This window comes from Fistularia commersonii, chromosome 17 (genome assembly GCF_037954325.1).
Source record: "Fistularia commersonii isolate RoL2024-O1a breed Wild chromosome 17, RoL_Fcom_v1.0, whole genome shotgun sequence".
NCBI classification, from domain to species: Eukaryota; Metazoa; Chordata; class Actinopteri; order Syngnathiformes; family Fistulariidae; genus Fistularia; species Fistularia commersonii.
In genome coordinates this window covers 5445001-5470515 of record NC_141300.1, presented here as the reverse complement: position 1 = coordinate 5470515, position 25515 = coordinate 5445001, and the positions used below count along the sequence as shown (strand labels likewise).

General features: G+C 41.8%; 1 protein-coding gene across 4 annotated transcripts in view; it reads left to right on the top strand.

Moving 5' to 3' along the window:
* The window catches only part of mob2a (MOB kinase activator 2a), a 64087-nt gene that overhangs the window by 15000 nt on the left and 23572 nt on the right, over positions 1–25515 (top strand). The window contains exon 1 of one of the 4 annotated variants that reach the window (XM_086162636.1): positions 12109–12329. The exons of 1 other annotated variant lie outside the window; for it this stretch is intronic. In XM_086162636.1, coding sequence (XP_086018762.1) covers positions 12154–12329 — 176 coding nt within the window. In that variant the 5' untranslated portion in view covers positions 12109–12153. Of the gene's footprint in view, positions 1–12108; positions 12330–14883; positions 15251–25515 lie in introns of those variants that run through there. 2 more of the 4 variants (XM_086162635.1, XM_086162639.1) reach the window with 2 other exon arrangements.

Here is a 25515-nt window from a genome sequence, read left to right as displayed (position 1 = left end):
TTAAAGTCTTGCTGAACAGCGCAGGGGGATTAGCTGGTGTGCAGGTGTGGGAGTAAGGCCAGCAGCTCGCTCTTGTACAGTTTAATCCAGGAAGCCATAGGAAGGCAGGAAGGAAGGGCTTCATACTGTCACATTCAACTCACTGTCAGCGGGAGAAATTTGTTTCATGTAAAAAGTGCACTGTCATTCACTCAATTTGGTGGTCTTGTGCAGTTTTAAACTTTTAAAACCCTGAGAAAAGACAAAAACATTTTTGTAATATGGTTAATATTATTAAAGCTGAATGTTAACGTGTATTAGAGAAGGATGATGTACACCAAGATAGCTAATGTATTTGCACATCATTACATAATCATGTGTTATTTCCACTTTCACCATCAAAACAGTCTTGACCTGTTGAGGCATTGACTTCCCTAGACCTCTGAAGGTGTGTCGCGATTTCTAGCTCCAGCATGTAAGCAGCAGATCCTTTTTAAGTTCCTAAGCTGTGATGTTGGCTCTCCAAGGTTTAGACTTGTTTGTTGAGCACGTCCTGCAGGTACTTGAATTGAGATACAGGAGGCCAAGTTGGCATTGAAGTCAATGTTGCATTACTCAAACTGTAATATTATTGAGAGGTGGCTCATTACATTAGCTGGTTAAGAGCGCTCTGACAATTTTGAACACGGTTTTAATGACAGTTATAGTGACTCAAAGTTTATATGCAGAACATTGTCCGAAGTCATCACAATGCCTACGCTGGTATTTTTTTTTTAACTTCCCATCAGTTTTTTTTTTTTTTCCTCACTCAAAATTTTCTCCAAGTCAGTAGGTCACATGCACCTGACCTATGCTTTACACTATGTAAAGCAAAATCGCCGCCTTCTTCCATTGCTCCGTGAGACAGTTCTGATGCTCACGTGCCTCTTGTAGTGGTAGACAGTGGTTAGTTTGTCCGATACAGCATGCGTTCTGAGACCTTTTCATCAGAATGTTCGGAAAAGTTATTTTATTATTACACTGCATTCATCGCAAGCATTATAAAATATCAATTTGAGCCATTTGAATGTTACTGAGAGTTCATGCTTTTCTTGTAATAAAGGTGCAATATGTTAAAAAAGGGAGAGACTTTCAAAACGTTGAATATGGATTTTGTAAATGAATAACCCTTTGCTCGTTTCCTGTGTTGTAGTTCACTTCCAGTTTCCTGGGGTTAAGGGATAACTCTGTGTCATCTGTGCTGGAAGCCAACATTCTTCCAGGCATTTATCAGGGGGAGTGTGCAGAGCAGAAATGTGCTGCTGATTTATCACCCAATGTTAGCTGGTTAAATGGGGCTAAGTGTGCTGGCCAGCTCAGGGAGGTTAGATGGAAGAGAATAGCCTAGATGAAGACCAATGGAGGGAGAAAATCAGTGCAGTGAGTGATGACCTCATGCCTTTGACATATTGTTCCTCTGTCCTGGACGACTTTTGGCAACTGTCTCTGCTACTCAACCCCCTTAGTCCTCACTACAGAAGTGGCATGTCTCTTCAATATGCAGCCTTGATATCTGTTGAGCTATTTGTAAAAACTTTTGGTAACACTGTAAGATTTTATTATTATTATCATTATTATTATGAAATAGTAGTTTCACGTGCTGCAAAAAGTAATTAATGTTCAATGCAGGTTATGGTACTGCAGTCTTAAACCTGTAATACTCATTGTCAACACAATAATTAACATTGCACGTTCCTTATTGTACCTCAAGTGCTATTTGAAATACCCTATTCTTCATCTTTGGCTTGATGCCTCTGTTTTACAGAAATCAAATGTTACCAATGTAGTTTTTAACAAGCAAAGATTTTTCCTGCCCCTTGTGTTGATCCTCCCTGAAGACCTTATTTTTAGGCTGGTTGCCTCCTTCCACTCAAACTAGAGACATGTCTGGGCTTCTGTTTTTCCTGAACCCTGAATCCTGAACCCAAAAAAATTGCAACCTTTGTTTTCCTTTATCAAATCGTGATAAAACACCAACACCTTGCAATGTCTCTCACAGAGACAAGCAAAATGTAAAAAAATGATATACCCTAAAAACTACAAAAACATCAGTGTCATGAATCCTTTTTTTTTACAGCAGTCCTGTACGACCTCTAACACTAAGCCACTGTGACCTTCTTGACTAATTGTCAAAAGCCAGGATTTGACAAGAGTAAGAATAGAAGTGACGAGGGTCTATCTGCGGCTCTGGATGAGGCTATGTGTAGATGCTTGTATGCATGGGACATCCGCTCTTAAAGCCATTTCTGTCTCACAGAGTTTTTCTTATTTGTCACAGTGTGTGAGTGAGTGAGTGAAAGTGAGAGAGCAAGAGAAAGAGAGTTATTCCCTACTTCCGTTTTTCATTACAGAGAGGAACAGTAGGTCGTGGCTTTGGTTTGCTCTGTTGCATCCATGTATCGCTCGGAGCTAAAGTAGGAAGGCAGCATATTTTGGATGTAACTCAATCACTGAGAGTCAGAAACTGAGATGCTAGGCAGATCTAGAGTATGTTAGCTTTTCATCCTGATCTGTGCTTTGTCACAGGCTTTGTTGCACAGTGTTTCATCCTGAAGGACAGAAGCAAAGATTTTTCAGACCATAAGTCACTGTCTGTCATGGGTTCACTGGAAAATCTTTCTTCTCTGTCTACATTTTGCTCATGTGTTCTGTTCTGTTTTTTGTGCCACTTCCCTTTTTTCCCTCCAGTTCTTACGAATATTACAGTTAACAGTTTGTCATGGGTGTGATCATCACCACACCTGTATTCATGCCTTTGATATTGCATTATCTGATACACGCATGTTTGTTTTTCAATCCTTTTGTCACCTTCTCCAGCATATCCCGAGCAGCAGCGTGCTCTTGTCTCCCCCTCATTGTAAGGCCAGAGAGTCTGCAGCAGGAGCTTTGCAGGAAGTCTTTGTCACTCACCGAAAGGAGCACGAACCATAAAATGCACAAACACAGGAAGCCCTGCTTCCTTCATGCGGCCTCCAGCTGGGCGTCTGTCATTGGGTTTAACAGAATGCAGCAACATGAGGTCTCTGTCTAAACACGTGTCTGTCTGTAATGTGCCTGTGAGGGCTCACTTCATCCCCCCACGTCTCTGTACAGCAGCCTTTTTCTGGCTCTCTACCTATACAATAAACAATCTGCAATGTCACCGACAATTTCCATGCTCTGCAAATTTTCTGTTTACCATGAACAGAAATATTTATATATTTTTCTTTTTTTTTTTCATCAATCATAGGGCAAAATGTATGGAAAAACTATAGAAGCTTTCAAAATGTACAGTGAAATGAAACGTGTGAGTTATTAATTCACGGTTTAGATAATATCCTCTGTTTTAAGTTATAAATTCTTGATTGTTGCACCCTCTGCCAGAAGCGGTTGATCTTGCCTCATTACCTCTGGATATTAGAGTGAGACCTTGACTGAAGCTGCTATTTTATCTCTGTGAATAGAATCTCTTTAGAGCCGAGAAGTTGGGCGCTGTGGTTGAAGGTTTTTAGAGGTCAAAGCTCTTCATGGGGCTGAGGCTGGACAATGTGCACACACTTCATTGTGAGTGTTTTGTGAGAGCAGGGTAAGTGAAAGTGCTCATGTGAGAAAGGAACTGTTTCCAGTATTAGCCTTCTAGTCAAGGTCTTTTTCCAGCGTCAGCTGAGGGTTGCTTAGGGCCAAACTAAAGGCTGGATGTGCTTCATTTTCTCAGTGGATGCTTTGGATGAGTTGTCATGCAACCTTGTGTCTGAGAATGTGGTTATATGAAAATAAATTTAATAAGATAATCCAACTTTCTGAAACTGGACCAACTAACATTCTGATGCATTCATTCTTTTGACTACAGGCCAAAACATACAGTGGGGCAATAGCGTATTCAGACAGCCATCAATTGTACAAGTTCTCCCACTTAAAAGATGAGAGAGGCCTGTAATTTTCATCAAAGGAACAGTTCAACTATAAGAGACAAAAAAAAAAAATCCTGAAAAATCACATTGTCTGATTTTTAAAGAATTTATTTGCAAATTATGGCGGAAAATAAATATTTTGGCAAGAGCAAACGTTCATCTCAATACTTTGTTATATACCCTTTTTGGCAGTGACAGGGGTCAAACGTTTTCTGTAAGTCCTCATACGGTTTTTACACACCGTTGCTGGTATTTTGGCCTGTTCCCCCATGCAGATATCTTCTAGAGCAGTGATGTTTTGGGGCTGTCGCTGGGCAACGTGGACTTTCAACTTCCGCCAAAGATTTCCAATGGGTTGAGATCTGGAGACTGGCTGCTTACCTATTGCAGATTCAGTCCTCCCACCCCGGTGCAGGTCTACAATTTTGTTTCTGGTGTCCTTTGACAGCTCTTTGGTCTTGGCCATAGTGGAGTTTGTAGTGTGACTATTTGAGGTTGTGGACAGGTGTCTTTTATACTGATAACCAGTTCAGACAGGTGCTTTTAATATAGGTAATGTGTAGAAGACAGAGGAGCCTCTTAAAAAAGAAGTTCCAGGTCTGTGAGAGCCAGAAATCTTGCCTGTTTTCAGGTGACCAAATACTTATTTCAACCATAATTTCCAAATCAAGTCTTTAAAAATCTGACAATGAGATTTTCTGGATTTTTCTTTTGTCTCTTATGGTTGAAGTATACCTATGATGAAAATTACAGGCCTCTGGCATCTTTTTATTAAGTGGGAGAACTTGTATCATGTAAGCCATACGTTTCATGCTAGTTTTCCATTTTTCCTTAATGATCTCATACTAAAATAACCTAGCAGCTCATGTTGATTAATGGTTCAGTAATAGTCCCCGCTGTGTTATCTCCTGCCACTATTGGCTAAAAGGTGGTCCGATTTTGTTTCCGCACATGTGAGTCACACCTGGTCCAGATTAGCATACCAGGAAGATTTCTTGGCCCTTTGTACACATTGGACCAGATCAGGCGTGTTTAGGGAATCATACTGTAAATGAGCCAGTATTAGGCGGTGTGCTGGGTGTGTACTAGTTCGAAAAAATTGAAATAGAAATACCCATGTCTCAAGATCATGATCTTTTTTACGAAGTGGGTGGTATCAGATTGGCTCCTGGACTTTCATTCTATGAAGCACAAGTGAAGTTAAGCCAAGCCAAAGACATTTCTAAATGAACTGGAAATGAAAAAAATTTCAGAAGGGTTGGTTTTTACGATAACTGAGCCGAACAGCTCTGTGGGTGGAGTGTCTGCGGTGAACGTCAAGTTGCTGGTTGCACCCACCCCCACACCCCAGAGATCATATCCTGAATGAAGTTCTAGGTAGAGCTGGATCAGAGAATTCGTCAACGATCGTACTAATTATTGAGCTAAGTGATACTAGGCCTAAATCATATTTCACAAAATCAAAGCCAAAAGTTGCCAAGCCAAGAATCCAAAGGAAAGATTGTGTGGTTTCTTTGTTTTTCTGCATTAAGTCCAGTATGACAGATGACCTCTTTGCCTTGGGTAAAAACTGATCTGCTGCCATTTTACACAGACCAGTCAACTAATCTGTAAACTGAGAAAATACTCCCACAACAGTCCGTTTTGAAACTGATGGTCCGTTTCAGTAAAGCAGGATTTATTGTTATTATTCTTTTTATTATTATCATTTGTCATAAGAAAATGTCCTTGAACTTTGTGTTAATTTGCTTTGTCAACTTGATAGAGTAAGTTTGCTGCTGATCTTATTAGAAGATCTGTTTTTGTCTTTTTTTTTTTAATCTTATTCAAAATTTCACACATGACAGGATATGAGTGCTGTGTCTTAGTGTGTCACTGTGTGTGTGCGTGTGTGCGTGTGTGCGTGTGTGCGTGTGTGTGTGTGTGTGTGTGTGTGTGTGTGTGTGCTTGTCTCATAATGACAACAGCAAGCAATTAAAAATCACAAGCATTACAGAAGACAGTGGCAGAAGGCGAAGCAAAGGTAGAAGAGCTGAGAGGAACAGAAAAGGAGTGAGGGAGAGAGCTATCCAATGAGCATGAAATGAGATCTAGTTATTGCATAATGCTGGCTTGCAGGCCTCCCAGCGTGCACCAGGCTCTGGGCTCTCTCTAGCCAAGTATCACATGACCGTGTCAAGCGGCTGCAGTATTGAACCGGCAATACCGGCCCGCCACCAACTAGAGGCAGATACAGAGATCAATAGCTCTGTTCATCTCAGCTCTGAGACATGCTTTTTATTTTCTGAAAGGACACATTTTCAAGTTGACTCCAGATGATGATCAAATTGTAATGTATGAAGGTTGTACAGTTATAGTCTTTTTCAATTAAATGAACACTCGTCTTTATCCCACTTTCTTGTTTTTCTACCAATTACCAACTCCACCAAGCAATTAATTCTGTCAATTTATTCTGTCAATCAATTTATTATTTCACTATTGGGAGAAAGCTAGTGACTTGTCTCCCTCCAATATTTGATATTCTCCTTGTGCGCTGCATGCCAGCGACACCAGATGTCATAGAGACATCAGAGCTGCTCTGTCCCCTTCTTCCCTTTTTGAGAATCTTTTGACCTCTCATCATCACTTTCATTGAATGCCAGCAGTACCAGGACTGCATTCCACTCAACATGAGGTCTGTCTGCCTTCACCTCTGACTGGAACCCCTCACCCACCCCAACTGCTTTCAGTCCAACACTCAGGAAAAGAATGAACAGGAGCCAAGTTCTTGATTCTCTACATGAATGGTGTAGTACACCTGGTGAACAGTAGATGGTGGCACAGTTCCACTATCCTTAAGAGCTTTTACGTCGTTATTTATTTATTTATTTGGTTCTAAAACAAAAAGTTAAAAATAAATAAGTAAATAAATTAAAACAGGGACCCAACTGGTTGATCCAGTTATGTCTCAATATTTTAATAGTATCTCAAAGGGGAACCTGCCTATTGTTGCCCCTTTCTACCAATCAACTCTGTGGACATATTTAAAAATGATTTTCATCTTTTGACAAGATAGTAAATTTAGGGCAAAAAACGTCAGAAAATACATATTTGTTAACCTTGTGTGAATAATTATGACATCCTTATAATTATGACATCTTTATGAGATTGATTTTGTCTAATTGTTATAACCTGTTAGTATCCAGATACAATTGGGTAAATTGTCTGTTATAAACGAACCAAATCAAGAATTACATAAAATATAAGATTAACAACAAATCAGATATAGTCTTTGCTGTTGTTTTTTCCACTGCTTTGAAGAAACATAGAAAAGGATTCCTTACAGTCAAATAGGGATGAAAAAATAAACTAACAGCCTGGAATTGTAGGGATGTTGGTGTGTCCAGGACAGAAAGTGGCAAAAATGCAAGTAGCAGCCCTTTACCTGCTGCTAGTGAACAAAAGACGAGACTTCACAGAAAGGAAAAAAAAAACACTATTTGTTTTTCCAACAAATGACTGAAATAAAACTGGCAGAGCTCATGTTGCAAGGCCATACACCAACATATAATGACAGTATGACATAACGTACCTTTGGGGCATTTAAGGGACTTTTCAGAAAATGGGGAAAAAAGCAGAGCAATATCTGCCACCAGAATTCATTCGCATCAACATCCTGAGGAAACAGAGTTTGACTTTGCAGGTCAATATTTCTTCTATTTCGTGACAGATCATAACAAATGAGCAGCTGAGGCCCGATGGGCAACAATATGTGGTTTCAACCAAGACAGAAATATGAGGAGTTATATATATATATTTTTTTTCTGAAATTATTTCTTATCTTTTTCAAATTGACTTGTGGTTTCCTTTGCCACCCAGCCATTTGCTCATGTTTAATCTCTCCAACAGTTAATATTTAGTGATTATACTCAAATTCAGTGTAGCAGTCTAACTCGTTTTCTCAGGGTGGTGTGGCTCTGGGGGTTAGAGCCGTCATTCTTGGAGCCAAACATTCCTGGTTCAATTCCCGGTTCCTCCTTGCCTGTGGAAGTATTATTGAGCAAGAGACTGAACTGCTCACTCTGCGCTGTTCGTCTGCTGCCTTCTGTTCATGGATTATCCATGATAGGTTAAATGCTGTGGTCAAATTAAGTTATCTATGTATAACTATATGTGACAATGATGGCCCCAATGTTCAGCCCGATCTGGACTGAGACCACCTTTTTCACTTGTGACCAAATGTTGATCCTTTACTCCAGCCTGTTGTCAAAGACACCTTTCCTGCCCAAGTTAATGGTTCAGAACAAACTGAAAAGTCTGAATATAGGTGTGAAAATGATCTGAATAGACAGGCAGGGACTTATTAAGACGTGGCCTCTCACAATACTCCAAGTTGTATGTGACAGACTGTCTGGCTCCAGTTTTATTTATATATATATATATATATACACGTGTGTGTGTGTGTGTGTGTGTGTGTGTGTGTGTGTGTGTGTGTGTGTGTGTGAGCTTGGCTTGGACCTCACTCACAAACACCTCTGTGTTCACCGGGTTTGTTTGCAAGGTGTACTCAATATATGTGTGAGAGAAACAGTCGGTTCTTCATACTTGCCAGTGAAACCCTGTACACTAAACTGCGTAACAAACATGTCTGTGGTTGCATAATGTTTTTTTTTTGGCTTTACAGCAGGGAGCACTCAATATGACGGGAGTGTGTTTGTGTGTGTTTTTTGTCAGTATCACCTCTGTCCTGGGGAAGGCTGCAACACAGGTTCACATAGTCCCTGCAAAAAGCTGGCACCTCCTTTCATGCATTCGCCAAAGTTGCTTTCGCCGGAGTGCAGTTTGTGTGTGTTTATGCACTGCGGTTCAGCGTTTGCCTCTTGTGCAGTATATTCCTGGAAAGCATGTGTGGGAGTTAAGAGGGCCAGGGCTGTTTCACAACAGTCACTGATTACTGTTTTTTGGAAGTCCCACTCCCACTTGGGACGCAAAAGACAATGTTTTATGAGTTTATTTTATTATCAGGATCCTCGGCATAGCACCTTCAGACAAAATCTGTCACATTGTCAGGGAATTTGCAGCTTCCTCCTTTTGTCTCAAGAAAAAAGGAGGCATTGACTGGCATCGTCTACGCTATTAGTATGCAGGGACACATACTCAGAAGTTCACATCATTCTTGCACAACATGTACCGGAGCAGGCTGGAGGAAGGTATTAAGCAAGGGAGACTGGAACGGAGAGCAATGCAAGAGGAAAGAAGGACTTGAATAGAAAAGAAAGGAGAAAGAAAACTCAAATTAGCTTAATGAAGGGGCTGCAAAGGGAGCAATAAAACAGAGGACAGCTGAGGTGGGGGCAATGGATGAGTGCAGGGGAATGGAATGGATTGAGAGTGAATACGGCACGCAAAAGAGTGGTGCTAGTCGTGAATAGCATCAATAAAGCACAGGCTAATTGGTCTGCAGAGTTCGCTTTCTCCTTCCTTTTTCATTCAAGGCATCAACATGTCTGTCCTATAACACACCAAGTGATCTCCTCTTCTTACACTACTCATCCTCCTTCTCTTCTCTCCTGTGGCAGCTTTGTATCTGCAGAGCCTGGCTAAGCAGCCATTGATCAGCAGTTCTGGTGCCAGGCTGCTCTTATCGTAATAAATGCGCTCAGAGCCATTGAAACCAACCCTGAGTGGTTTGTGGGAGTAGAGGAATCACACACACACACACACACACACACACACACACACACACACACACACACACACACACACACACACACACACACACACACACACACACACACGCACACACACACACACACACAAAACCCTCACTGCGCTCCTATGATGTAATGCTGAATAACCCCAAATAATCTTAAACTTACTGCTTGCCTGATTCCTTGCTTTGATCCCACAAGATGAAAATCACACTGTTTATTAGCCTTTTTGAAATTATTCTAAGATGTTTGGATATTGGAAATGAGCAAGTGCTCACTGAGAAAACTGTTGCTTGCCCTGTAATTGTTTATGCTATTTAATGTGGAAATTATAGTTTTTAATTGTCAAAGGATTTTTTTGTACTTTTTCAGAGCACATTATTAGAACTTGAGTCCTCTTTCCCAATTTTGACTTTGCCTGGTGTCTCTGACTGGTTGCTTATAAAAAATAGAAGATGCACATCTGTTACTTCCATTTTTCAGTCTTTGTGGTAGGGCCAACACAGCCTCTCTTCCCTCCGAGACTGTGCACTGAACCAACTTGTTATTGGTATCCCTTACCATACAAATCCAAACTTGACTAAACAAGAGCTTTTGCTATGTCCACTGTACACACATGCAACATGTGGACATGAGCCCTCTGTGCCCAAGGGCAGATGCACTCAGGCATAAAGATCACTGTCTATCATTGTAAAGTCATTCCAGTGTCACCTCTGCATCTGCTCATAGTCACCACTTCCTCTGTTCCCATGCAGTTTTAACATTCCCACAACACTCCTCAGTCTTTGTCAGCAAGGAAGCTGCGAGGCCGTTTTCTCCCGTATGCAATGCATGAGCTGCAGTTTTTATATCTTTATACATAATAGAGCAGACTATAATGCTCATTTCTCAATAGGTCTGCTGATCTGGGCTGCGCCCAGTGTGATACGAGGTTTTCACTGGGTGTGTGGGCAAAGTAAAGAAAAAAATCATGGGATTCTTTTTTGTAACTAATACTCTCCCTGGGGATCCCAAAGTGAAGATGTGCTCTCCCACAGTTTATAAAACACTGCAGCTTTCTAGAAAATGTAAAGGCTGCACAACTTCATTGTGTGAAAACAAATGATACGTTGAATTTGTGAAATCAACCCTCTGTAACCAGCATTGAAACAAAACTGACACAGCTCATTTTCCAAGGCCTTACACCAACATATAATGATGGTATGACGTAACATACCTTCAGGGCATTCAAGGGATATTTGAGAAAATACGAACAAAAGCAGTGCAACGTTTGCCACCAGAATTCACTCTGCAGGTCAATATTTCTTCTATTTTGTGACAGATCATCACAGAAGAGCGACTTAGGCCGAATGGGCAACAATTTGTGGTTTCATGCCAGAAAGACCCCATGAGTAGTAATATTGTTGATTTTTATTTTTTGTTTTTAGAATCATCCTAAACTCAAGGATAAGGTCTAAATTTTTCATTGTATGTTCTTTTTAAGTTAACTCCTTCCCCACCCCTTTTCTCAAGTTAAATCTTTCCCACATCTTTCGTTCATCATCTTCTCTTCACTTAAGATGTTACTTTGGGTAATAATGTCCAATTATTTTCGTTTGCTAATGTTATTTGGTAATGACCCGCCCCCCAACAGATTCATTTATTCTGAAATTAAATGCACAATAACGAGATGAACAAAAATACATTTTAAAAAATATAGTTACTTGCCATGAAATTGGCAAGAAATTTCCTGTCAACAAGTGACTACCGACCTGGATGTCAGCAGGGGACTGTGGGAGTTGAGGTCTCTGTTGGAGTTGGCGCATGTTTACCTGCCAAGCGGTCCGTTGTGTGTGTGTGTGTGTGTGTGTGTGTGTGTGTGTGTGTGTGTGTGTGTGTGTGTGTGTGTGTGTGTGTGTGTGTGTGTGTGTGTGTGTGTGTGTGTGTGTGTGTGAGAGAGAGAGAGAGAGAGAGAGAGAGATTAGCGCATGCGCGTGTCCACCAGAAAGTCGCACACGAACACTAAGAAAGGCTACCGTGGATTTAACGGGCATTAATGGATCCAAGGGTCTATTCTTAGTTTCAAATCTGTCTCAACCTGCGAGCGTTGACAAGGGTTGTGGTGGAGTCTGGTTTGTGTTCGGGGCCATGGAGACATCGGTGTGTGTGCGTGTCTCTTGAAATGCGGGAGCGGTGCGTGGGGAGACTTGCGCGCAAAGAAAGCCGTTCCCCTCCATGTGTTTCCAAGCGATTCCGACTTCGGCTGGATGTAGGAGTTGCGTCTTAAAAGAGTCGGTCCGGTGTACGGCGGCGTGGCTGAGGACGCGAAGCCCCCCGCGACCATGACCTGACAACAACTCGGATCTTTTTCTTTATTATCATTATTATTATTATTAATATTTCCCGCCCAAACCATCATCACCGAGACCCCCCCTCCCCCGCGCCCCTTGAACCGAAACACCCGGAGGTTCGCAAACCCTGCCCCACGGAAACTACATTGAGGAGGGGGGCGGAGAAGGAGGAGGAGCGGGAGGGTCTGAGAGAGAAGAGGATCGGGACAGAGAGGAAGGTGTTGAATGGCGAGGGAGGGCTGCGAGAGCCGACTCCGTGTTTTTCCGCGCGTGTTCGTCCCGCAGTCCACTGTCACGCTCGATCCGCTCGACGCCCAGTCATCGTCAATTCTGGATTTCTTTATCCGGTTCCTATCGTCCAGGATGAGGTTTAAACGGAACGGCTCCTACACGTTGAATAGGTAGGAGGGGGGCGGAAAACTTCATGTGTTATGCATATGGAGAGGATCAGGAGGGAGGTGTGTGTGTGTGCGTGTGTGCGTGTGTGCGCGTGTGTTTGTCGGGGGAAGCTCACGTTTGTTGGATCTTCCTCATCTACACCCATTCATCTCTTTACCTCCATGGTGAGACAGTATCCCCATTCATATCGCTGAAGGGGACACTTTTGTTGCAGCATGAGTCATATTTGTTTGTTGTTGTTTTTTTTTTTAAAAAAAAGGTCGTTATTGTTTGAAGAAAGAGACAACATGTTGAGATTTTATACCTCCATGATCGACTGGAAGTGAAGTTTTTTTTGCTCACAAAATGATCCTTGTTCTCTGCAGGATGCTCACATTCCACCCTATGGCATCCATGCATAGTTTAGTGTGGGAGAAACCTGTCTGTCCTGCTTTTAAGGCGGGTGGGCTCTCGCTATTGTTTTCATGTGACATTAAGGATTGAATGTTTTCCTCTTCTCCTCCACATCCTGAGCAAGAACCCCTCCATGTCCTCTGGAGAAATACTCTTTCTTGCAGTCCCATCACCTAGCAACTTTGTATGTGTGCAGCAGCATGATGATCTGCCCTTTTCCCCCACCCTAGCCCATTTTCCGTCGACATGATTGCAACGGCCTCTGTTCATATCCTGCCGTTTCTAAACATGGTCACGAGTAGTCCCCCCCCCCCCCCCCCAGTGGTTCGGCCTCTATTTCTCTCTACTCATTGTTTTACTTCCCAAACTAATGCACTGCAGCACAAAAACACACTCTTTGTCCATTCTCATCGCACAGATGTTTTTCACTTGTTTGTCCGGACTGTGCGATAAGGCTAAAATATTGAGGAAGTTCACACACGCACAAACCCTCACGATCAAAACGTGCACATATTGTCCAGCTTGACAGTTGATTTAATAGCCATTTCACTCCTTGCACTTTTCCTGTGGCACTCCTTTTCCTCTTTCGCTTGTAACAGGGCACATGGACTTCCGCTATGTAAGGCAGACACACAATACCCACATCCTGAATGCTGGGTACTGAAACAATGCTAATTGGCCCCCAGCTCAAGCACCTACTTCATCACACAGCTGAAAATGTGAGAAGGGCATTATTGCATTTCCCCTCACCCCTGCCTTTCTCTTGTTACTCAGGGAGGGCACAAGAAAAGTGTTTGCTTGTTCGGCTCTATTCACTCTGCAGCGGCTGATGGTGTCACACGTGCGCTCCATTGTTAGAGTGCCTTCACTTGTCTCTTTGTGTGCAGGTGAGAGCACTGATGTCATTTAAAAGTGAAAGAGGTGGTGTATTTGCTCCAGCTCCTGGTGACAAGCCTCCGGGGAGGGGGAGGAGGAAGAGGAGGAGGGTTGACGTCATTGGATGCAAAAGTGCTTTGCTGGGCTGCTGCAGTTGTTCTTTGTCATCTTTTATCTATAAAAGAAAACATAGGAGCTAGACGAGGGCGAGCCACCACACTGTCGTTTCTAAGCTAAATTTGCTGAAATGCCAAGTGTATCCGGTTATCAGTTAATTGATCTGATTGATAGAGAGGATAATGTGAAGCTATCGAGAGGACAAGACAAGCATCCTGCAATGGTTGTTAAATAACAGTTGTCTCCCGAAGGTGACTCGGCTCTGCCTCAGTTGTTTCTCAGTCCTGTCTCTGGCAGGCAGATGTGATTTGTTTTTGCTGACAGTGCTGGGTTGGCCTGTTTGACATTGAGCATCAGTCAGTTGTCAGTGTTGTGGTTCGCCTTCACCATGCTCTGGTAATCCTGCGTGTGTGTGTGTTCAGTGTGCTGAATCAAATGCTTGTTGGTGTTTGGAAAAAGGCAATACATTTATATGACTGCATTTCTCTACCTGACTAATAATCTCTCTCGGTGTGCTTGTGTGCACTGCAAAGGGTTAAAAGGAATTTTGAGCTGAATGTATAACAAGGACTGTAATTCACCCTGTCCTTCACCTTATTTAACCACAGCCAGAGTCAGCCTGCAGTGATTGGCTCACTTCCTGGGGGCTTGTTAAGGTGCAGGCCCCTCCCATCACATATCTCTGCATCATTTGAGTGAATGAAGAGTAACTTTATTGCACAACCTGAGCAAAACTATGTAACACATTTGTTTCCTTCTAAACATTGTGTGCAAATTTGACAATTATCCATCTGCTGTTAAATTCTGGTTATGCATCACCGTGTAAGCTCTGCAGTTTACTGCACTGATTAACTTTGATGGGAAGTCAGACAGAAAATTAACACGACCAATGGGTGGAGGTAGGATGTGCAGCCCTTTCTTGTTGAGAATGTATACAGATGGTTGAGATTGCTGTCTCCCAAGGATTATTACCTCAATCTCCCATCGCTGTCCCTCTGTCCATCTCTTCCTCTTCTGCAGTCCACCGTGTGCTGCCCAACAGTCAGCAGTTTGTTTATGGTACTCTATTTGCCAAGCTAATCTTCCCGCCTTTCAAGTAGAAGCCAGCAAGAAAAAGAGAGAGAGGGAAAGAGAGTGAGAGCGAGGGAGGCAGGGAGGGAAGAGAGAGCGCACAAGAGTGTCAGAAGAGAGGCAGCAGTTGCAGTAGTTGGAAGGCAGAGAGAGTGAGAACCATGCTCTGAGAAGTGTGTGTGGTTAAGTGAATGATTTTTGTTTTCCGAAGTGTTCAGCGTGTTAGTTTGGCCGGGTCGTTAAACCGCCTGCATGCACCCATCCTGCCTGACCTGAGCCGAGGTTTCGTCAGCAGCCGTGAACGCACAAGGTGCCATGCTGAAGCTCGGAGCCTCTGTCCTGCTGCACCTGTAGCTGAGTGTGCGACGGCACGGACAGGGAGGTGAGGGAGAGAGGAAGGGTCCCAGCTGCGTTTCAATACCGCTTGGATGGGGGTTCTGGTGTGCTGCGACTGCTTCTTCTATAGGTAGTTAACCAAGTTTCTGGTCTTTTATTGTCCTGTCTTTATACCTAAGTTTTATTTGTCACTGACAATAATGATGACTTGTCAGGATTCTTCAGCAATGTCACTGTGTGGCCACCAATATCTGATTCCCATTTCCTCCACTTCACCTTCTACCTCATTCACAATTTTGTGCTGCAGTTCGGAGGAGACATTTGAGGACATTGCTGCCGTAGCGGGCAGTGATTCTGCTGAAGTCAGACGCGGGTTGTCTTGGCTTGGAGAGGGGGAGGAGGAGGCTTTTAAGGACAGGGGGACGGTAGTGGATTGTACACAATCAGTAATAGCTGACTGCAAATGTATTAGACAGGCTAAATGTTTCTTGCAGGTTAGGAGTTGTAGTAACATGCCATGCAGCAAGGACACTGGTGGTCAGTCAGGCTTGCCCAACTTTTCCTCTCGTCCTCTTGGCTGCCCTTTGGCTGTGCAGCACTGTTTGTTTGGACACAGTGTTCCATTACAATGAGTTATGGAGGTCCTTGTTTTTTGTTAATGCTGCATTACACTTGACTCCTTTTTTTCTTTTTTACATTTTTTATGGATTTATTTAATTGTTTTATGTATTAACATGGGTGCTAACAGCTGTAAAGGGTTTGATATAGATGGACCATTATCACATCTATTTGTGTTAAGATTAGCCTTGCCGACACAGATACAGTTGGCCATTGTGCTCAGTAGAAAGCGTAGATGATTTAGGCAAGGCTCTTTGGCAGTCTGAGCAGAAAGGATCTGGTTCCCCTCTCTTGTGGTTGTGGGGTTAGCCTGCCTGAGTCTCTTGTAAAGTGTTGCTTGTATAAAGTGTAAATATAACTCTACAGGTCTCTAAAGAGCATTTCGGTAAGGGTGAAATTGTAGTACACATACACATCACAGCTGCATTACATTAGGCTTCACTATGGTTCAGAGCTTTGTTTACACTTCACTGCTACTCTTAGTATGAATAACAGTCGTGTGTGTGTGTGTGTGTGTGTGTGTGTGTGTGTGTGTGTGTGTGTGTGTGTGTGTGTGTGTGTGTGTGTGTGTGTGTGTGTGTGTGTGTGTGTGTGTGTGTGTGTGTGTGTGTGTGTGTGTGTGTGTGTGTGTGTGTGTGTGTGTGTGTGTGTGTGTGTGTGTGTGTGTGTGTGTGTGTGTGTGTGTGTCATCCAAAAGTCCCCACATACGTTGATTACTGTAGGCCTTGGAACACACAGAAGCCTTGTGAAAGCAGGGGTTGTGACTGCAGCAGTTAGTCTGTTTTATTTCCCCTAGTCATGATCCAGGTAGATGAGGGACCTGGACAGCGTGTGGGTACTTCATGGGCTCATTAAGCCAAAATGGGCCGTCAAGTCTATTTTTAGCTTTTCTATTCCCCCTGCATTACAGTTAGCCAATCAGACAGCCAGGCAGTGATGTTATATGGCTTGATTGATGTGTGTTTTTGAAGGCACACCCATTGGAATAGGTCCTCATTGACCTCGGCCTGAGCCAGCCCTCCGTCCCCTGGGCTCTAGTGTTTCAACTTTCAACAGTAGCATTGTGTGGAACTGAAAGTGCCTGTACAGAGCAACGCCAAACCATGTCAGCTTAAATGTTGATCATACTGGTTACAATTAAGCCATCTGTCACTATACCACTGAAAGTAAAATAAAATGCACTTAACCTTGGTTTTCCAGCCTCCATTATGTTTTTGAACTATCAAGAGCAAAGTGGGTTTGCTCAGTGCAGTTTCCTGCCTCTCTTCATAGTCATTGTGGCGCGATTAACAGGTAAACTGCGAAGACAGGTATGCTTACAAGTCATTAACCAGCAAAGATTGTGGTACAATTTAAGTCAAATACGTTAAGTCATATACAGTTTTTAATCATTAAAGCAGTTCATAATAATATGGCCGGACACTACTTTAACACACTTTAAAAATCACATGCACCTTGTGTGGTTGCTGGCCAATGACAGATTGACCAATCCAGAGTCTAGTATAGTATATAGCATAGTTTGGATTCTCTGTAATATTCAGGCCTTATTTAACTGTAATTCTAAAATACTGTTCAGAATTTGACACCAATATTAAGGATCCAACTCAACTAATGTTCACTGCAGTGGAAAATGTGTATGATGTTATTTTTACGCATACTGAAATTTTAATGGAAACCCCTTGAGTCAGCTGACAGAAAAACTTAGTGTCAGTATCGTGAGTGTGAAATGGTGCATCAAAATGTGGCTCCTACAGCATTTAAAACGTTTACAGGGTTATTTTTGTTCCACAAAAGTGAATCTACCCCCTGCTGTGTAGGAAAAAAATTCTGTACAGTTAAAATCCTATCACAAATTTGTGCCATAATTTCCAATGTTTTTCAATGTATAAATGTTCAGATCAACAAATACATGACAAATTGCAGCCTATTTAGTATTACATATTAGTCTTTTTTCAGTAGCTGATGACCCCTACATTGTTTTAATCAAGGAGAAGTATTCTGCTTTTAACAATATGTGAGCATGGCATTATGTAAGCTATATTAAAAACAGAATTATTTTCAAGTTAAAGCTTTATTCTAGCAAGAAATATAGACATAATTAGCAGAATGTTAAGACATTCAGCAGTGACTGCAGCCTCAGACAGTTTGACCTCACCACTACAATGAAACATTTCAGGATGTGTCAAGACTGTGGTTATGGTTTGGTTTAGGCACAGGAACAAATGGTCAGCCTCAGGGAAAGATCATGGTTTAGTTCTAAACATTTACTCATGTTTACCTTTGTTACATGAAGGCCATCCATGGGCAACCTTGTGACAAATATAACCACCTTGGAGGGTATTGTCAGACTGATGAATAGGATTCATTTTCCCGTTTATGTCCTGCTCTCCCATAATTGCCCTTTTTAAGATGAGGAATAATAATATTTATTGACATTACCCTGTGATTGCGACAAGTTTTCAGCTCTATAAGACAGCTTCAGGAAAGCATTTAACATTTGTTTTGCTGAAGGGGCCCAAAGAACTGCTGGGTTTCAGTCTTAATGAGATTTGATAGTAACCTTTGGATCCCCTTTACTTGGTCATGAGTCTTAAATACACACATATACGAGCACGCACGCACACACGCATTCATAGGGTTGGTTTTCAAACTCCTCCTCCAAGAGATGAGTATTGAGGTAACTACAATAGTTGGACTTGAATCTAGGATCGAGTTCCTTTTGGATTTTAATCAGTTCCTGTTTATGCCTTTTCTTTTCTCCCCTGCGGTAACAGCGGGCTATTCTGTGGTCATCGTTTATCTGTGTGTAATTGCAGCATTCAAGAGAAAATCAAATTGCCTTCTCAGCTATGACTGTTGATGTTTGTGAAAAAGTTATTTGATGCCTTGTTGTTGAAGACCTGGCAGATTCATAGGTGGAGGTTCCATCAGGCAACAAAAGGTTGTGTATGTGTTCACTCACAGTACATCATTTGGTAAATTTAGTAATTTGTGGTGTGGAACAAATGCAGATTATATCATAATTCTCTCTTTCGTTGTGTCTGTCTGTCTGTCTTTCTCTTTCGGCGTGCGTGTGCGCGAGCGTGTGTGTGTGTGTTTTATTAGCAGAGTAGGCCATACTGTTTGCCATGTGTCTCCCATTAAGCTATCTTTGGCAGGCCTGGCTGTTTCCATAGAGCAGAGACATGCAGCTCAACAAGGACACTATTCTCCCTTCTCCCCGAATAACCACTGCACTCCCTCCCTCGGCCAAGCAGTCTCCCCTCTTGTGTGGCTGCCGGTCACTCAGATAGGCCTGAAAAGAATCAAACTAAAACGCATTAGTCTTTCAGGAAAATTCCATCATAATTTGGGGCTTTACCCATAATTGGTGAATACAAATCTCATGAAATCATTACCTTTTAAAAGTCTTTGCCTGAAGCCCTCTGGTTGGTTTGATTTCCTGTAGTTTTTAAGCTGTACAATAGAGCAGCTCTGTCATTTGGTTTTGAAGGAAAGGCCCAGACACTGAACTAAACAATATCATCCTTTTCATTTTCAAATAAAGTTTTGATGGTCTACTGAAATTTAACCTCTTGCACTCGAGGAAAATATATTAAACTACAACATTTTAAATCTGTATATATTTTTTTTTGATCTGGTAACCCCAGACTGAACTTGTGTTGATCATTTATCTATTTAACTCTACCCAAACAATAGGTCAAAATGTAGAGCAGGATTCCAAAAGGCTTGGTGGAATAAATGCCTTTTGTCACCGTCAAGCTTCTGCTCTCACAATAGCATGTGTCAGATTAACATTTATTCATAGTGGTTCGGTTGGTTATCTGGTTTCTTCTGCAAGTTGTGAAGATTATTCCCAAGCAATAGAAGGGCACCTCGGTCCACACTTTGCTCTGTGGCCTGACTGAATGAGATTCTGACAGTAGTCGAGAAGATTACTGTATTTTGTTTGAAACAGGAACTGGATCCAATCAGGAAATGTGTAAGATTAGATTTTGGGGGAGTGGGAGTCCTGGTCAATGCATTTGTGTGTATCAGTCAGCTGTGACTTAACTGACTTGTCCTTCTCTACTTTCACCTGCCCTTCAGTCACTGCAGACCTCTAACACAGGGCTCGTTGCATAACACTGACTGTGTGTGTGTGTGTGTGTGTGTGTGTGTGTGTGTGTGTGTGTGTGTGTGTGTGTGTGTGTGTGTGTGTGTGTGTGTGTGTGTGTGTGTGTGTTCAGAAGCAGCCTCATCTTGCTGGCTCAGGAGAAGGAGAAAGAGATGGCCATGCACTAACTTCACCTCCGCATTTAAATTCACACTGTCAGCACACACGCAGTCACGCACACACCTAAGAAAAATAGCATCATACACATTTGCATCTCCTTTATTATCAATGATATTAGAATGACAAATGTTTTGTGTAATCTCTGTGTTTGTGTCTGGCGTGCATGAGTGTTTGGAAGCAGGTGTTGTATGGGCATGGAAAAAGTCGTTACAGCTGCTTGGTGGCCCAGTTGGCATGTTGATAATGGTTTCATTGTGTTTTGCTCGGTTTGTGACTTGGTCAGGTGGCAGGAAAAGAGTTAGACAGAATGTGGTACGAAAACACGGGCCTGGAAGCTCGGAACGGGCCCTGAAGGTTGCTGAGAATGTGGTTGTTGCAACAGTCCGTGGCTTCTTGGTGCAGCCTCTGGGAACAAGAGGCCCTTTTCAAGGGAGACAGGAAGTGCTTGGGCGCCTTGCTTTCTGTTTATCAAGCATGTCCCAGAGGAGAGTGCAAGGGAAGGGTGGTCTGATGCAGTCTAATAGAATGGGGAAGATGGTGGTGAGTAGGTGTGTCTTCTTTGCTCTCTGTCTGAAATCTAAAAAAGCATACCCTTGCCTGCATAGCTGTGTAATTTCCTCTGTGCTGTTGTGCCTTTGGCAGCTGTGCCCCCTCATTTGTTTTAATTAGCTGCCATTTAGCAAGGCGCTGTTTCCAAGGATAGACAGACAAGGACGGCAGGAAAAAAATGAAGTTTGCAGCTTCCACAGAGACAACATTATCGTTAGACTTCACCCCTGAACTGCACCGTTGGATCTCCGTCAGGTTCATACTAGTGAGTCACACACTTGGAACCCCATCCTCGTGAGGTGGTATTTAATCAGACTAGCTGTGGGGAAGAGCCAGCACAGGAGCAAACAGAAATGCTGTAGAGTGCTGACACAAGCATGTTCGTACCATTTATTACAACGACTTACAGAACTTCGAGGCTGTGAGCCAGCCACAGGCTAACCTCAAATACCCTCTTTTGTATCACTGATTTGATTCTCCGTCCTTCCATTGTGTCCTTATGTCAGGCTGCTGAAGTTAATGATAGGTATTCTATTTAAGTATTGTTTCTTAGGATCTTACAATCTGTAATGAATCTAAAATGTTTTGACATCCCTCAGCTTTCATTCATAACAGTACAGTTCAAACATCTCTGGTCGTCATTGACAAACAATGCTCATTTTTGAAAATTGCTTTGTTTTGACATTTCTTTCTATTAAATGTGATCCGTAAGCAAACCAACTAAATACGAACAAAAATTACTCATTTATTAACCCTCTAAGCTTAAACAACATGACCTTCAAAGAAATCTATGGCAGGTTCTTGTTTGTAGAAATGGTGAACTCTTTTTCCACTCGCAATTAAGACTTACCATGTCTTTGAACGTTCACACCGATGGAGCTAAGAGGCAGCAGTGGACTTTTTGTGGCTAACACAATGCAAATAAGGTCTCTTCATCACATTAAAATTTCCAGGCTCTTTTTAGATTAACGGCTGCTGCTCTGGCCAGCTTTGCATTTAAGGTTCAAGCACACTTCTTTGCCCTTGTGCTCATCTTGAACTCGCTGTCATTCTAGAATATCGCAGTATCAAAATTTTGTTCTAGTTGATTTATCCTAAAGTGGATCATGGCCACAATGGGTTGGGTCCATCAAACTTGACAGCGGTTGAATAGTTGTGTTGAGGACAGATGTGCACTGCATCAGTAATCTGCCCCATCATCTTCTCAAGAGAGATGATATCACTGCATAAGCTCATGTTCCCAGGTGGCAGCCAGTTATTCCCTTACTCCCAGCCAATCAGAGACTTGCTTACACCTGAATCTCTCGGGGCAACGCACGCTGAACATTTTATAGTTAAGTGCATCAAAGGATCAGAATAGATTGTTCTCTTCACAGATTATCCTTTACCGCAGGATGTGACAGACTGCTGGACAGTCATCAGTGGAGCGTATTTACAGCAGTGGCCCCCTCCTTTGCCACTTTCAAAACATCTATTGATTTGACCTTTCTTGTGTCCCCTTTTACATCCATCTCTTTTATTTTCCCATCCTGATTCCGGCAGCAGCTGCCCTTACCCTCTTCCTTCCCTTGCTCATTTACACACCACCTGCCGGCAACAGTATGTTTTTTTTTTTTTCTCTCGTTTCCAAATAAGGTTGTCAAATTCTCAGGACTTCATTACTTTGTCAGTGCCTTTTTTAACATTTTCAATGAACAGGTTATCTATCAAATGCCATTAATTGTCACAAAGTTCCCACAAACTGACCTGCAATTAAAAAGAAATGTACTTTTCAGTCAAATCCCCAGCCTGTGGCTGCTATAAGAGTTACAGGTCACATCAATTCATTTGATGTGACTGCCCTGCAAATTCGCTTAAAAAATTGTAGTTGATGGAAATTTTGGACTTATTTATAAAAAATGTGTATCAAATAAACTAGCTTTTAATTCTAGAATTTCTAAACTGTTGGCTTATTTTTATCAACAAGCCACATTGGTTCTAAATGTATTTCCTCAAACCATCAAACAAGGTATTGTTTGGAAGTAACTGAGAACGCTGTTTAAGTGCATTGCAACATTGCTTTGAGACCTCCAAATTTGGAAGACTGTAAGGCTGCAATTATTTTAAATTTAGTTGTACAACACACACTGGGTCATACATGTATGGAAAGCTTTCTGTTAACATACCAAATTGTACTAGTGATTTTTTATTTTTAAGTTTTTATCTTAAAATGATCAGAATTGTTATTCGTGGTGGAAATTTCGGTTTGGTCTGTCCTGTGGAACTGAATGGGGAAATGAAGAGTTTGTCTTTCAATTAGTTTTATTATGAAGCTTCGGGCTTTCTGCTGCCCGCTACCTCTGAGGAGAGCGTAAGAAGAGCCCCGTTACAACTGTTACAACATAGTATTCATACATGTTTGAGAACATTCCCCCATTCTCTTCAAAGCTTGATTAAGGCTTGATACCCTCTTAAAGAAAAAACCCAACTCCTTAAATGGTCACGGAAATGTGGCATTTGTGTGACATAAGAAAGCAAAAAAAGGCTATAAAACAAGAAAACATAAGTCAATGATTTGTCTACGATCTATAATGTAATAAAGTACATTGTAATATAGTCAATATTTTTTGTTGAAACAGCACTTGCATTGATATAAAACATTATTCTATTTTTGCTTTACAACAAAAACTTTTTTTCCATGTTGATAAGGCACCGAAAGAGTCTCGTTTTGTTTGGACTGTGTCAGGTGTTAAACCATTGAACTGAAGAACCCTAGTACACAGTATATTGTGCAACCTTAAGAATTGAGAGAGCAGATAATTGTATTGTGTGCCTCTATAGGTAGGCTTTGATTCTCAGCAGCTTGTGTGTTTCTTCGCAGCGGCTTCTGACAATGAACCAGGGCCCCGCTGTGGTTTCAAACCAAGCTACTAAGGCAGAAAAACATCCAGGAATCTTCACAACACGTGCTGCCTCTACTCTTTGTCTTTTCCACCTTCCTTCCTTTCCTCCCAGTCGCACAGGAACATGTGATGCTCTAGCCTCACTTGATCACGACAACACCACCGCATGTGCAGTGACTGGACCTTGGGCCTAACACATACAGTGTTTTATTTTTTTTCTTTTTCCTTCTGATCAACCTCAGGAGACTTAAATTTACCGACAGCATTATATGATCTGCTGAGATTGCTGATTGTTGGAATTAGAGGGGAATCCAGTCCCTCCAATCATACATGTTTGGATACTAGCTTTCCGGTCTATATGCTAACTGTCCTTGTTGCCACTGGTGTATGAACTAGCTGCAAAAACAACTGTGGCAGATTGTGTTATCCCTTTCTTCTTCAAAGGGATTTCCTTCCAGAGATCAGACTTCCTCTCTGGCAAAAGAGTTGTTTGTTCTTGCCACAAACACTTGCACATGCTCATTTTTTGCTGTTTTGCCTCGAATCGGATTAGAAGTGGACAGTCATACATGCTCTCACTTCCTACAGGGAGCGCTAACTCGCTCATAATTTCCACCAGCTTGGTTCTCCATTTATTTTGCCATTGGACCTTGTCAGTCACATTCCTTTCTTCACTATGCCCAAGCCTTCGGGTGTGACCACTTCCTCCGCCTTGATCCACTCCCAGTGTTAATCAAACTCGGACAATGGACCAGATATTTCCTGTGCAATCAGATATTGGTGAGATCTCGTCTAGTCATCTTGGTGGTCAGATGGTGTCATTCTTTATTCTATTACAGTCCCAGCACTGAGTCATCTGCATTAAGACGGAACAAAATCAACAGTTCTGCAGAAGCAAAATAATGATTTCTGTGTTTCTTGATTGTGATTATTGAGCGAGAACAATTTAGTTGGAATGGGGTTATTGGCTGTACTCTGCTTGCAAATCTGTCTTACTTGTATGGATATGGGTGGTGAGCAGAGCAGCGGATGTATACAGGATGCTCAGGGCTGACGCAAAGACCAAGGGCGCAGCTGCAGTGAGCAGACTCTAGCCATGATTAGTTAAACTCACCCTAACTAGTGTAGTTATTTATCAACATGCAATAGCACCGGATGATGATTTCCTCGGTGGTCTGGCTTTTACAAAGAAAATGATGCATGAATGGATGCAGTCACTACAAGGGGGCAGCAAGGACAATCAGTGTTTCATCTCTTAAGAACAAGGGATGAGATTATCAAACAAAGTATTGTCTGGTATAGCAGTTGCAATATTGGAGACACCTGTATTTCTTTATTTTCATCTGTAAACACATTACTATGGTAATGGTGTTTCTGTGACGATCTGTACTAGAAAAATGAGAGATTACTACGTCAACACACTATACTCACCAGACAAAATGTTATATTTAAAGGATTTAATACAATTTAAAACATGTTCTTTTAACAACACTTTATAAATAAATGTATTTTTCCTGGGGGTAATTAATATCATTATTATTCCATTTTGAAACACAGTCATCTGTGACATCCCCAAATAAATTACACTTGTAAAAGTGATGAATATTCATCACTTTATTCTCCTTAAGAACTTTTCAAGTTAATTAACAACTGCTCTATTGTTCAATCATATAAAATAATTAAGCAGTGTCACAGCTATTTTATATTTCTTGGGTAGATATTTTAAAACAGGTCCTTTATTCCAGTTTAAATAAACAATTTTAGATCTCATTGAAATGTCTCAATAATTAAATAGATACTTGAGGCTGTTTACAGAATGTATGTTTTAAAATTGGTAAATTTGTTGTTTTGCTGGTTGAATTGCAAAATTCAACTTTAACTTATTCCTCCATTCAGAGAGTTTAGACCCTGACAGTTTGCGCTATGTTCCCAAGGTTAAAGAGCAACATGGATGTCATCGGGGGCAAAGCGACAAATCAAAAAACCACCACCGATTTTAGCTTAAATGCCAGAAAGTCTGAAGTTCAGTGTTTGTCTAAGTAGGAAATAAGAACATTTCTCCTGGGAAAA